General features: G+C 43.6%; 1 protein-coding gene and 1 pseudogene across 1 annotated transcript in view; both read left to right on the top strand.

The window, feature by feature from the left end:
- Window positions 1-11058, top strand: part of UBQLN1 (ubiquilin 1) — an 84654-nt gene extending 73596 nt beyond the window's left edge. Inside the window, exons 11-12 of the mRNA XM_030294385.2 lie at window positions 1797-1843; window positions 10606-11058. Coding sequence (XP_030150245.1) covers window positions 1797-1805 — 9 coding nt within the window. The 3' untranslated portion in view covers window positions 1806-1843; window positions 10606-11058. The remainder of the gene's footprint in view (window positions 1-1796; window positions 1844-10605) is intronic.
- Window positions 3019-4089, top strand: LOC115500066 (annotated as a pseudogene).
- Window positions 11059-13994: the final 2936 nt, after the last annotated feature.

The raw sequence follows: 13994 nt of genomic DNA, 5'->3' as shown, positions 1-13994 counted from the left end.
TTCTCTGTCCCTGTGTGAAATTCTGAGCACATCCCATAGCATTCCTACTCGTCGTGGAATCAACACTCTCCTAATAAAGGATTTGATTCCTGGCTTTATAAGTCCATAAAATTGATTTCTATTGGTCTCTTCAGGGTCGATTAGTCCAGGAGACGTAATTTTGGTGAAACTCACAATAGGTAACAAATGTGAAAGTATTTTGTTACCTATACGTTTCTGTTACAAAGTGTTAGTTTCTTGGGGCACCTGGGTGGCTCAGGCCTTCGTGCATCTGACTGTTTTGGCTCAGGTCATGATCTCACAGTAGATGAGTTGGAGCCCTGCATTGGGCTCTGCCCTGACAGTGTGGAGCCTGATTGGCATTCTCTCTCTCTCCGTTTCTCCCTCTGCCCCTCCTGTTTTCTCTCTCTCTCTCTAAATAAATGAATAAACTTTAAAAAATTGAAGTACAATCGACATATAACATTGTGTGTGTGTGTGTGTATAAAATACATTTATATATTACAATACAATTACCATTATAGCCTTAGCTAACACCTCCATCATGTCACATAATTACCATCTCTTTTTTGTGGTGGGAACAATTAAGATCTAGTCTCTTAGCAACTTTGAAGTTTATAATACAGTATTGTTGTCTGTGAGCACTGTGCTGTGCATTCGATCTCCAGGACTTATTTATCTACTAGTTGCAAGTAGGCACACTTTAACATCTCCCCAGTTCCCTGGCTTGTTAGTTTCTGTTACTCTGAGACTGATGTATAGGTCCCAGAGCTAATTTATGTATTGGTGATTTACAATTCAGCTCATTCTAGTCAGGTTCCCCAAACCTGACAAAACCCATTATTAATCAGAAGATTGCTTGGTGGGCATGGATTCAGAATGAAAAAGTATTGAAGGGGCTGAGTAGATATTTACCACAAGCTGTGAAGAGTCTAATGAGCCCTAGTTGGTTACTCTGTATTGTGCGCTATTTCCTGTGCGGAATCACTGGAGACTGTGTATTTGTAGCTTGTCTTCATGCCCTTCCTCCATTTTCTATTGGTTGTTTCTTTTTCTTACTGTGTTGTAAAAGCCTCTTTGTGTATTATTTGTAATATGTATTCCAATTTGCCTTTTATTGCTTTATTTATAGTATTTGCTTTTTGACCTGGTGGAGCTTAAGATTTTTATCTAATGTATTTTCTGAAATGTTTTTTTTTTTTTTGAGTGAAACTAGAAATCATGGCACTTTTATATAATATGCTCCAATATTTTGATATTTATCTCTGTCATATCAACTAGGAATCACTTTACCAGCAGAAAAATGTTTTATGCATATCAGAAAAGTTACACAATTGGGGCGCCTGAGTGACTCAGTCGGTTGAGTGTTGGGCTCTTGATGTTGATTTAGGTCATGATCTCACCGTTCATGAGTTGGAGCCCCGCTTTGGGCTCTCTGCTGTCAGCTCAGAGCCTGCTTTGGATCCTCTGTCTCCCTCTCTCTCTCTCTCAAAAATAAATAAGCATTTAAAAAACTTGCACAATTAAGATTTAGTGAATATTGTGTTGTCAGTTTATCATTTTAATCATTTACTGCTAGTTTACAGACAAGATTAGCATGTATCAAAAAGTGAAAGAAAATGTGTGGGAGAAAATCTTGAGAAAATTCCATTCATAAACTTTAATTCTGTGGGTTGGTGAAATGTGAATTGCCAGTGTATGATTTTAGTTGGCCCATCTTATGGGAAAATGAGTATTCCTTGTGAACATCGTTTGCAAAACTCTATGTCATAATTCTAAATTTTTTCTCTTTGTAGGGCCTCTAACGAGTATCCAAGAAACAATATGAAGCCAAAATTTTCAGGTAATTAAAACATATATATTTCACAAAATTTAAAATAATAAATATAAAGCTGAATCCTTAAAAATTAATGTTAATGGTTTCATATTGATGGGAGGGATGGCATCTTTTGATATCTTTCATGAGGTATCTATATACAACTCTGTGAAAAGCTTAGGTTCTAGGTCAAGTTCAATACCTGGTTGGTTTATTTCCTCAGACTTGAGTTCTGTGGATTTAGAAAATACAGATTCACAGCGAAGAGTCAGGGTGGTGGCCGGTGCTGTGGGTTCTGTCAGATGGTTCTGGATCGCACAGAATTGGTGGATGGAGCTCACTAGTGACTGCATTCAGATGGCAGCCCAACCAGCTGGTCCATATTTGGTGCCATGGAGAAGGATTCCTACTCCAGTCCAGCTTCATTCAGTTCTGGAAAGTTATTCTTCATGTTCGACAAGCATCTGCATGTGGTGTGACAATATGCCCAACAACATGCCATTGATTTTATTCTGAAACAAATGAAGAAACATTAACTGTGGCGACAGAGCCCAACTTCACAATTCATTGTTTGCACGTGTCCCTTATTCTTAAGATATTCCAATAGCATTTTTTTTTTTGCATTGAAACTTGAGAAATTTTAGCCCTGAAGGAATGGGTAAGACAATAAACCTGAGGACTATTAAACAGGCCAATTGAAATGATAAAAACAATCCTTACTTTGCATTATTGGTATCATAAAATGATGTTTGTTTTTGAAAAGTGTTATGCCTCAGTTAATTCATAAACAGTATAATCGGTATAATGAAATACAAAATCAGTTTTTGATGGCACTTCAAATGAAATTAGTTCCTCATCCTCAGTCCAAAGTGACCTGAAAGAAAACCAAAACCAAGTTTTCTAAATCATGCATCTCAGTAAGAAAAATGTTAGTTTCTCCGTTCTCTTGCAGGATATGTCATTCACGGAGCTACCATGAATGAAGAACAATCTCAGGGCACCTGGGTGGGTGGCTTAGCCGGTTGCGCGACCAACTTCGGCTCAGGTCATGAACTCGAGGTTCGTGATTTCGAGTTCCGTGTTGGGCTCTGTGCTGAGGGCTCAGAGCCTGGAGCCTGCGTCCAATTCTATGTCTCCCTCTCTCTCTCTCTGCCCCTCTCCCTGTCATGCTCTGTCTGTCTCTCTCAAAAGTAGATAAAGATTAAAAAAATTAAAAACAAAAAGAACTATCTCAACCTTGGACACACCACTTAAATTTGGGGAGCTTAGTTCCTTCTAACTAATGGGAGAATACTTGTTCAATCTACCGCCCAGTGTTGTTGAAGCAGAAAGCATTTGTAAACTGCAAAATGCTATAGTAACGCTGAAAGAAAGGCATATATTAGTTACTGATTTAGAAGAAAATTGTTCGATTGTTAAGTCTATTCCTATCTTAGCTACTATATTACCTATTGCCATGTTACTTATAGTAATATACACTATATATTACGGTAGTATACCCTACTATATTATATTACTATATATTACCATAGTACATATTACTATTGACTCATCAAGAATAACACACTACTGAGGTGAAAATACTCCCAAGATTAAACAGAATCTTTGAAGTGTATGTGGAACTTTCTAAAAAATATTACTATGAAGAATATAAGAGGATGGGTGCCCTGTGGCGGCCGGTGCACAGATTGGACTCCACTTGCTTCGGCACCGTGTTCTGCTTCCTCTGCAACCTTGTCCCACAAACCCAATACGGCTGAGATTGAGAAATTCGTCAAATTGAAATTGAAGGCAACAGAAACGCAAGAGAAAAGCCCACCGCCTTCCAAAGAAACCAGCGAATAGGAGAAGCGAGCAGGTGGATCGTAATGAGGCGAGCGCCACCAATATGCACGGTACCTTCCACAGGCATTGCATGTACTTCTTGTAGCTGTTTAACTTTGTAAGATGCAAAGAGTTTGGATCGAGTGTAAGTGACTGTGCTACCCCTTTTCACATGGAAGAATCGAGAACCACTGACAGCAAGCCACCCCCGGCTCTCCCATCTGCCAGCTGGCTGGTGGGGAAGGAAGAGAGCCTGCACGTCGGTGAAGCAAGAAGTTGGTGGCACCACAGTGAAGTTTAAAGTAAAAACCAAGCTGGTCCAAGGTGTCCTACTGGCTGCAAAACGCAGTTTCCTCACTGCCATTTTGTTGTTGTTGTTCAAACGATCTTAATTATTGGAATGCATAATTTTTACTATGCAAATAAAAAGTTTTAAAACCTGAAAAAAATGTAATAGGATGCCTGTGAGAATTGTGGTTTAATATTACATTTCAAGTCTCTGAAGTCTATGTAAACAAAATGCTTGGATCACATTGTCTTCTGAAATGACCACACTATCAAAGACCACTTGGTAGAACTTCGGAGATCACCTATGCATGTGGATGGTATTTGCAACCCCACGGAAATGGAATGGAAGCTGTCTCCAGTGCGGACACAAAATGGGAGACTTCTTGACTGCCCTGATTGTCAACCTGGGTAATAAGACTTCTACTAGCCCATCAGTCTACCACACAGCATTTTCCATGCTTCTGGTAACCTCGGTGCATCCTCTCTCTTTTATTTTTTTAATTTATTTTTTATTTGAGAGAGAGAGTGTATGAGCAGAGGGGAGGGGCAGAGAGAGAGAGAGAGAGAGAGAGAGAGAGAATCTTAAGCAGGCTCCACACTCAACGAGGAGCCCAACTTGGAGCTCGATCCCCCTACCCTGGGATCATGACCTGAGCCGAGTCGGATGCTCAACTGACTCAGCCACCCCGGTGCCCCCTTCTCTCTTTTAAACAGAGTTGGATGTTTCAAGTCAGAAGCATTATAGTATTAATAGTATTAATTATCATTTTATGGCTGGAAGAAATTCGCTGAAAGGTGAAGGCATTCCCAAGGTCACAGAGCAAGTGTGATTCCCACATCAGTTGAACTCGGTACCTATACTTGGATGTGGAGTGATGTGTGTCAGGTGGAACAAGCGGCTTTTCCCTTTTTAAATTTACGGGGAACTCAGTTTATTTTACATGTTCTTTCTTGGTTTTGTCTCTGGATTTCTGGCCTTTATCATTTGACGGTAAAACCAGACATCTGAACCAAACTTCTCATGTTTTAACCTTACACAAAATGGCAAAAAGCCACGGAATGGGAACCTGCCACTAGCATGACCTTCAGGTTGAAAGGAAGAGTAAAGCTTCCGTGACTGAGTAAAAGTGAGTGGAACATGAATCATCCGAAAAGACTGCTCGGCCTCAGATGAACTAGCATAGTGTTGATTCAGTAACCCATATTCCCTGCTTAGCCCATTAGCCGGCATTAGTTACATAGCATGTTAAGTAGCCTGGATCTTGCATATAAAAACACTTCATTTAAAATTTGTGCTTCTTTAGTTGTGTGTGGGAGGTACATTGTCATAAGCACATAAAAACAAGGGGATAGACTGGGGCACCTGGGTGCTCAGTCGGTTAAGCGTTCCACTTTGGCTCAGGTCACGATCTCGCAGTTCGGGAGTTTGAGCCCCGCATTGGGCTCTGTGCTGACAGCTCAGAGCCTGGAGCCTGCTTCAGATTCTGTGTCTCCCTCTCTCGCTGCTCCTCCCCCTCTTGCTCTCTCTCTATTTCAAAAATAAGTAAGCATAAAAAAAAGAAAGAAAGAATAAGGGTGTAGATGTTGAGAGTGAAGTAGAAAGGAAAAAAAATCCCGTCTCATAAATGTGATTCTGATGATTCAAGGAGAGCAGTTAAAAAGTTTCTGGCAGGGGCACCTGGGTGGTTCAGTCAGTTAAGCATCCCAGCTTGGCCTAGGTCATGATCTCACAGCTCATGAGTTCGAGCCCAGTGTTAGGCTCTGTGCTAACAGCTCAGAGCCTAGAGCCTAGAGCCCAGAGCCTGCTTTGGATTCTGTGTCTTGCTTGCTCTCTGCCCCTCTCCCATTCTGTCTCTCTGGGTGGTTCAGTCAGGTAAAGGTATGACTTCCGCTCAGGTCATGATCTCACAGTTCATGGGTTCGAGCCCCACCTTGGGCTCTGCACTGACCGTGCGGAGCCTGCTTGTGATCTCCGTCCACTTCTCTCTGCCCCTCTCAACTTGCTCTCTCTCAAAATAAATAAATAAACTTTAAAAAAATATATGTATATAAAAAGTTTTGCCAATCTTACTTAGGAAGAAAGGAAACCTAAGAAGAATGATCACTCCAATCCTGAATATTTATGGACATCCAAGCCAGGTGATTGAATTTCCTCTTACCCTCTCTGGCTGGATGTAAATACCTCCTCTCTCTCCTGAGTGGCAGGGATGGTATGGGACAGATTCCAAATGAAACCACCAGTTTCTTTCAACTTGAGATCAGGAAGCACACTGAGCAAATTTGTGAAAAGATAAGCTAGTCTTTCTTGTCTTTAACAACAAATTACACATAATTAAAAAATATTCACACAACATAAAATTGGCCATCTTAACCCTTTCTAAATGTACAGTTCAGCAGTATTGGGTACATTCACACTGCTGTGCAACTGATCTCCAGAGCTTCTGATCTTGTGAAACTGAAACTCTGTACCCAATGAACACAGCTCCCCTCCCCACCTCCCCTGGGGACAACCATCCACTCTCTCTCTCTGTGAATTTGATACCTTTAGGCACCTGATATAAGTGGAATCATATACAGTATTTGTCTTTTTGTGACTGGCTTATTTTACTTAGCATCATGTCCTCAAGGTTCATCCATGTGACTTTTTAGGGTTGAATAATATTCCATTGCATAGATATATCACATTTGTTTATCCATTCATCTGTTTATGGACTTTTGGGTTGCTTCCCCCTCTTGGAGCTTATGAATAAAACTACTATAAACAGGGCATGCAAATATCTTCGAAATCCACCTTTCATTTCCTCTGAAATATACCCAGAAGTGGCATTGCTGGATAGTATGGAAATTCTATTTTTAAGGTTTTCTTTTTTTTGAGAGAGAGAGAGAGTGTGAGCAGGGGAGGGGCAGAGACAGGGAGAGACACAGAATCTGAAGCAGGGTCTAGGCTCTGAGCTGTCAGCACAGAGCCCGATGCAGGGTTTGAACTCACAAACCATGAGATCATGACCTGAGCTAAAGTCGGACGCTCAACCGACTGAGCCACCCAGGCGCCCCTATTTTTACATTTTTGAGGAACCTCCATACTGTTTTCCACAGTGCCTGCACCAGTTTACATTCCCACCCACACTGCACAAAGGTTCCTTTCTCTCCACATCCTTGCTAATACTCATTTATTTCCTCCCTCCCTTCATCCCTCCCTTCTTTCCTTCCTTCCCCCCTCCCTCCTTTCTTTCCTTCTTTCCTTCCTTCCTTCCTTCCTTCCTCCCTTCCTTCCTTCCTTCCTTCCTTCCTTTCTTTTTTATAGAAACCATCCTAATGGGTATGAGGTGATCTCTCATTATGGTTCTGACCTGCATTTGCCAAATGAATTAGTGACATTAGGCTTCATTTTATATGCTTGCTGGCCGTTGTGTATCATCTTTGGAGTAATGTCTATTCAGCCTTTACTTTTTGCACTCTTTCTCCATCTGAGTGGACTGCCCCTCTTCCTCGTCCATCTCCTCTCTTATTTATTGATGCCCCACCTACACCCTTGAAAGAGGAGTTATGGCAGCCTCCAAAGATATGTATGAGATGATAAAATGAAATCGCTGAGAAAATGGGGTAAAGGGAAGTATAACGAGGAAAGGAAGGTGAGGCTCACAGGGGGGTGAGAACACAGGTGCATTTCTAAGGTCCTCTACAGTTGCTGTGGCTGTAGGCTCCTTAGCAGTCAGGACTTTAAAAAGAAAGAAAAGAAGTCCCCCCCTTTATCCCTCATTTACCATTTGGGTTCCATTTGGGTTACCATTTGGGTTACTCTCTATCCTTTCTGTAGAAATCAGCGTCAATATCTAGTTTCCCTGCTTATGTTGTTTATACATAAACTTTAAAAAATCTTTTTATTTTATTATTTATTTATTTTATTTACAAAAATTTTAATGTTTATTTATTTTGAGAGAGACAGAGAGAGGGAGAGAGCAAGAGAGAGCGGGGGAGGGGCAGAGAGAGAGGGAGACACAGAATCCGAAGCAGGCTCCAGGCTCTGAGCTGTCAGCACAGAGCCTGACGCGGGGCTCGAACCCACAAACCGTGAGATCATGACCTGGGCCGAAGTTGGATGCTCAACCGACTGAGCCCCACCCAGGTGCTCCAATCTTTTTTTTTAATAGTACATAATTTATTTATTTCAAATTCAAGTTAGTTAACATACAGTGTAGTATTGGTTTCAGGAGTAGAACCCAGTGATTCATCACCTACATCTCACACCCAGTGCTCATCATAATGAGTGGCTCCTTAATGCCCATTACCCATTTAGCCCATCCCCCACCCACACCCCTCCAGCAACCCTCAGATTGTTCTCTGTATTTGAAGTCTCTTATCATTTGCTTCCCTCTGTTTTTAGATTTCTCCTTCCCTTCCCCTTTGTTCATCTGTGTTTCTTAAATTCTACATATGAGAGTGAAGTCATGATATTTTGTCTTTCTGACTTGTTTCGCTTAGCATAATACAGTATAGGTCCATCCACATTGTTGCCAATGGCAAGATTTCATTCTTTTTGATCACATAAACTTAAAACATCTTAATTAGAGGGGTACCTGGGTGGCTCAGTCGGTTAAGTGACCTGTTCTTGATTTTGGCTCAGATCGCGATCACCGTTTGTGAGATCGAGCCCTGTATTGGGCTCTGTGCTGACAGCACGGAGCCTGCTTGGGATTCTCTCTCTCCCTCTCTCTCTGCCCCTTCTTCGCTTGCTCTCTTTCTCTCAAAATAAATAAATAAATTTTTAAATCTTAATTAGATAACTTACTTGTGTCAAATTTCTGTATAGTCAGAATTACATTTGTCTGCATGTATCAGAAAGGCCAAAAATAACAGTGGATTAAATAGTCATTTTATTTCTCTCTCATCTTAAAACAAATCTGGAAGTAGGCCGCTCAGGACAGGCTGGTAGTTTCACACAATTGTCAGGGACTCAGGCTCATGTCTATTAGCAGAGGCTTCTAGACGTAAGATCACCTCCTCGTCCAATATGGCTGCTTGGAGCTCCAGCCATCATATCTACATTCCAGGCAGCAGGGAAGAAGAGTGTAAGTTCACTTCTGCTTACATGCCATTGGTCAAATTTTAAATGCATAGCCACACCCAACCTCAAAGGACCCTGGGAACTGTAATCTTTGTATATGGGCATATATATAACAGTTTCTATTACTGTGTTATATTAGGTATTTCTTCCAAGACTGCCCCCTTTCTTACTGGGTTCTTTTGGCCCTCAGGTCTTCCACCCTGGGCCACTTACTTGTCTTGCTGTATTGAAGGGACCACTTCACTCCTCCTGGTTGGGAGAAGTCTGCAATTTGTATAGCATGAGGCTGACCTGTGGCCACCTTGTAGATTTCCCAACTTGCATTTCCTTCACCTACCAATGACAGTGCTGCCAGTGAGGCCACCCACCACCCCCCTGCAAAGTTCACAAACACAACATGAGAGGACATGGGATATTGCCAGTCCCCCTGAGAGGCTCCAGATGAGAAAAGTAGAGCTTTTCAGGGTTTTTATGTGGTTTTAATTTAAGAAAACTCAGACATAAACACAAGGTGAATTGAAATGCATTATTCTTGTTCCCAGGCTGCCCTTGTTATCTTTCAGTCGCTTGCTATGAAGTCTTTATTTACTTAATTCAATAACAGAAGTCTTTTTTTAGAAAAAAAATTGTAATGTTTATTCATTTTTGAGAGAGAGAGAGAGCAGGGGAGGGGCAGAGAGAGAGGGAGACACAGAATCTGGAGCAGGGTCCAGGCTCTGAGCTGTCAGCACAGAGCCCGATGCAGGGCTCGAACTCACAAACCGTGAGATCATGACCTGAGCCGAAGTCAGATGTTCAACTGACTGAGCCACCCAGGCATCCCCAGAAGTCTTGATATAATGATAACAGCTAACACTACATGCTCGGTGTCTTGTACCCTTGTTGCCCCATTTCACGCACCAGACAACTGATGCACAGAGAAGTTAAGAAACTTCCTGAGGTCACACAGCCAGTAAGTGGCAGAATCCTGAGCTCATGTCCTGGGAGAATCACTAGTCCTCCTTCATATTGCCTCTTGAGGAAAATTGGAAGAGTTACGGCACAATTTTGAAACGGCACAAAGTGAAACTTGCTCGAAGTCTCCCAAGACACTGGTTCCAAGCAACATAACTTTGTAGCTTCCTTGCTAGTGTTCACTCTTTCATGCCCATGAGGGGTTAGAGTTAGGAAGAACAGCGAAGGGAAGTGAAGAAGCACTTCACTTATCGTCTCGTGCCTCACCTTCCCTTTCAACACCTCAGCCCCGCCTTCTTCCTCAGAGGACCTTGCTCTGGGCTCTGAGATGCTAGCTCATCATCACTGAGGTGTTAGTTGATAATCCCTGAGGTGTACACGCCCATTGGCTGGCAATCACTGAGGCGGACGCGCCCATTGGCTGACAGCCATGACTACTGGTGACAATCACTGCGGCTGCCACACTGATAAGCTGGTGATCCCTGAGGTAGTGCCCAAGCAGCAGGGATCTGGCCATAGAATTTTAGGCGTGGGTGAAATGTGTGCAGGTGGGAGTTGTGTCTTCAGAAAGTTTCTTCCTAAGTCATCCTGAAAGAGGACTTCAACTACCTCCATTTTGACCTTTGTCTGCATTTTCTAATTAAGTTCTTCTGTCCAGCATATCTCTTAACTCAGGCAAATGGTCCTGCAGGCAGAGCACCCCCTGATGGGAACCGAAGCTACCCCCTCGAGCGACAGGGACTGCCCAGATGCCAGCAAGATCCTGCATGACTGACTCCAAGACGATGATCCACCTGACCTTTGCCACCCACCTGCACGTACCCACCGACCTTTGTCCCACATTCTGCTTATATAAACCTACAAGTATTTTCGGCACTTGGGACCGTCTTTGAGACGTTAGTTCACTGCCTTCCCGGGGTTGGCCTCACTGATATAAACTCCTTTCTTGTTTTGCTGTCACTAGTCTCTTGGCCTTTGGATTTTGTCTGGATTTTGTTCGTGGTGAGGGGTCAAACCTGTTCTTTTTGGGACCCCTGGAGCCAAGCGCTCTTGCGTCCTTGGGCCCTCGCTGCAATCCCGGATCCAGCCTTCTCTCTTGCCCTTCTCTAGCCACATTGTTCTCTGATTAAAAAAAAAAAACAACCAATATCTGTATTTTTCTTTATTTTATATAATAATAATGATAGAGCTTCAAAGTCCCTGAGATTTGAGTTATTATGGAATACCCAAACAAACAGCAGCCAGGATATACCCTTTCTCAGCCAGGTTTCAAGGAGGAAGCTCATTTACTCCTAGAGGGGGGAGGGGCCAAGGGCAGGCTGCCCCAAAATGTGTCACTTTGCATAGTGATTATTTTAAGAGTTACTCAAGAGATACTAAGACCCTCCCTCCACCCCGTTCCCCTGAAAACAGGAAAGATCCCTCCCTACGGAAGGTGCCCTCCCTGTACCAGGAGACAGAGACGTTCTCATCACCAGATAAGGGAGATTTAGAGCCCAGAAGGCTGTATAAACAGCCTTGTTACTTTTTCCTGATGTACCACCCCAGCCGAAATTCTGTTCAAAATTCCTTACTAACGGAAGCTCCCAGAGTTAACTTTTCTTTGTCCTGTTAATTCCTCACAGACTTATTGTCTCTTTATCTAAGAAATATAAAAACTGCCTCCCTTGGTCATTTTTTTAGGTCTCAGTTGTGTTATTGGGCCTCCCGTGAACATGTAATAACACGTTTTTCTTCTGGTAATCTGTCGCATGTAAATTGAATTCTTAGTCCAGCTGGGAGGCCCTGAAGGTAGAGAAGAATTTCTTCCTTCCCTTCAAGAGTCAAGAGCTCCCTGCCTCCCACAGAGGGCTATTCCCATTCAAGTGACCTCCAGCAAAGGCTTCCCTTAAGAGCAGACAGGTGGAGATTCTCAAACTTGACAAGGATCAGAGTGCCCTGGAGGGCTGGTTAAAACACAGCGTGCTGGGCCCCACCCCTCTGGCTCGCCCATTCTGCTGGTGTGGGGTCTGCAGATTCCCAAGCCTAGTAAGCTGAAGGTGAGGCTGCCCTACCGGGTCCAGGGGCCACACTTAGCACAGCACTGCTCTAACGGCAGCCGCCCTGGCTTCCCGAGGCTGTGGCGGACCTTCCAAGCGTGGCCAGGCCTGTGGGTTGAGCCCCCTGTCCCTATTGTTTCCAGGGAGACCAAGGGATACTTCAAGTATTGCCTAGCCCCGTGGGCATACTCTTTGAGTATTTGCCCTTGTTCGTCCCTCCGTCAGAGGGGAAGGGAGGAAAAGGAGTCAGGATGACGGTTTTCAAGAGTCTTTTGCCACATCTTGCTCCTTGGCTTAAGTTACACGGATTCGGTGCTTACCTGTCCCCGCACTTTCCTTGCACTTTGTGTCTTCATTATTAGTACTATTGTAACTGGGGCCCAAGGACGCAAGAGCGCCTGGTTCCAGGGGTCCCCCAAACACCAAGTTTGGCCACTCACCACGGACAAAATCCAAAGGCCAAGAGACCAGTGGTGGCAAAACAAGAAAGGAGTTTCTGTCAGTGAGGCCAACCCCGGGAAGGCAGTGAACTAATGACTAACATCTCAAAGATGGTGTCCAAAGTGCCAAAATACTTGAAGGTTTATATAAACAGAATGTGGGACAAAGGTTGGTGGGTACGTGCAGGTGGGTGGCAAAGGTCAGGTGGATCATTGTCTTGGGGTCAGTCATGCAGGATCAGGGCAGTCCCTGTCGCTTGAGGGGGTAGCTTCGGTTCCCAGCAGGGGATGCTTTGCCCGCAGGGTCATTTGCCTGAGTTCAGAGACAAGCTGGGCAGAAGAACTTTAATTAGAAAGTACAGACTGAGCTCAAAACGGAGGTAGGTAGTTGCAGTACTCTCTCATCATGGTCTAGAGCAAAGAAAGTGTGGATCTCTTATTTTATACAACAATGTCGGGTTAGTCATTTACTGGGATCCTGGGATAGTCTTCCAGAAGCTTATGGAGAGCAGCAAATCTTTGCTATTTTTGCTGGGTTAAAAAAGAAAAATCACACAACGTAGAATATGTGTGTTGTAAAAAATTCAAGTGGTATGGGTCTGTACGGAGCATAATGAGTCTCCTTTTCTCCCCAAGGCATCTGCTGCTAAGGTCTAAAGGTGTTTCCTTTGGATCTTTGAGCATATATTCAGGGCTGACACCTGGCTGGTTCCAACTGCAGGGGTTACCAGGTACCAAAGTCCTGAAATGCTTCTGTGAGCGCTGGTAAGCAGCGTCTGCCTGACCAATGCACTCCCACCCCCCACCTTCCCCAGGGCTCTGTCCTCCAGGTTTCACACTGCAGGGCACACATTTAAGTTGGAGGTTTTTTGTGAACTCAGAGGAAATCTGGAAGGGTGGCTGGAAATCCACAGTATCCACAGGCAGCCAGAGAACAACTAGGAAACAGAGGAACCAGAAGGCTCTGGGGGCAGGAACCACTGGAAAATTCAGGCAGGGCTTAGAGCAAATGGATCCCATCGTTGTCGGTCTCGTCTGACTCCAAGGACAAGGTGTCTGATTGGCCTGACTTCGGTCGGGTGCCCACCCTTTGGCTCAGGTGGGACAAGACACCCTAATGAACCCATAAGGAAGAGACTAGTTCCTGAGAGCAAACAGATGCTGTTACTGTAAAATGGGAGAAGGAATGATGAGCAAATCAACCAAACAACCCCAGCATGTGACTTAATTTTTGTAATTGTTTATTTAAAAAAATTTATACCTAAACACATTTTATTTTTAATTTTTAAATTTTATTTATTTTTAAACACTTTTAATTTTTTCAAAGTTTATTTATTTTTGGGACACAGAGAGACAGAGCATGAACGGGGGAGGAGCAGAGAGAGAGGGAGACACAGAATCTGAAACAGGCTCCAGGCTCTGAGCCATCAGCCCAGAGCCCGATGCGGGGCTCGAACTCACGGACCGCGAGATCGTGACCTGGCTGAAGTCGGACGCTTAACCGACTGCGCCACCCAGGCGCCCCATCACTTTTAATTTTTTAAATGTTTACTTATCTACTTTTGAGA

The sequence above is a fragment of the Lynx canadensis genome, chromosome D4 (genome assembly GCF_007474595.2).
Source record: "Lynx canadensis isolate LIC74 chromosome D4, mLynCan4.pri.v2, whole genome shotgun sequence".
In the NCBI taxonomy this organism is placed as follows: Eukaryota; Metazoa; Chordata; class Mammalia; order Carnivora; family Felidae; genus Lynx; species Lynx canadensis.
Note: the sequence above shows the minus strand (reverse complement) of the source record. Positions and strands in the feature narration are given on the sequence as shown.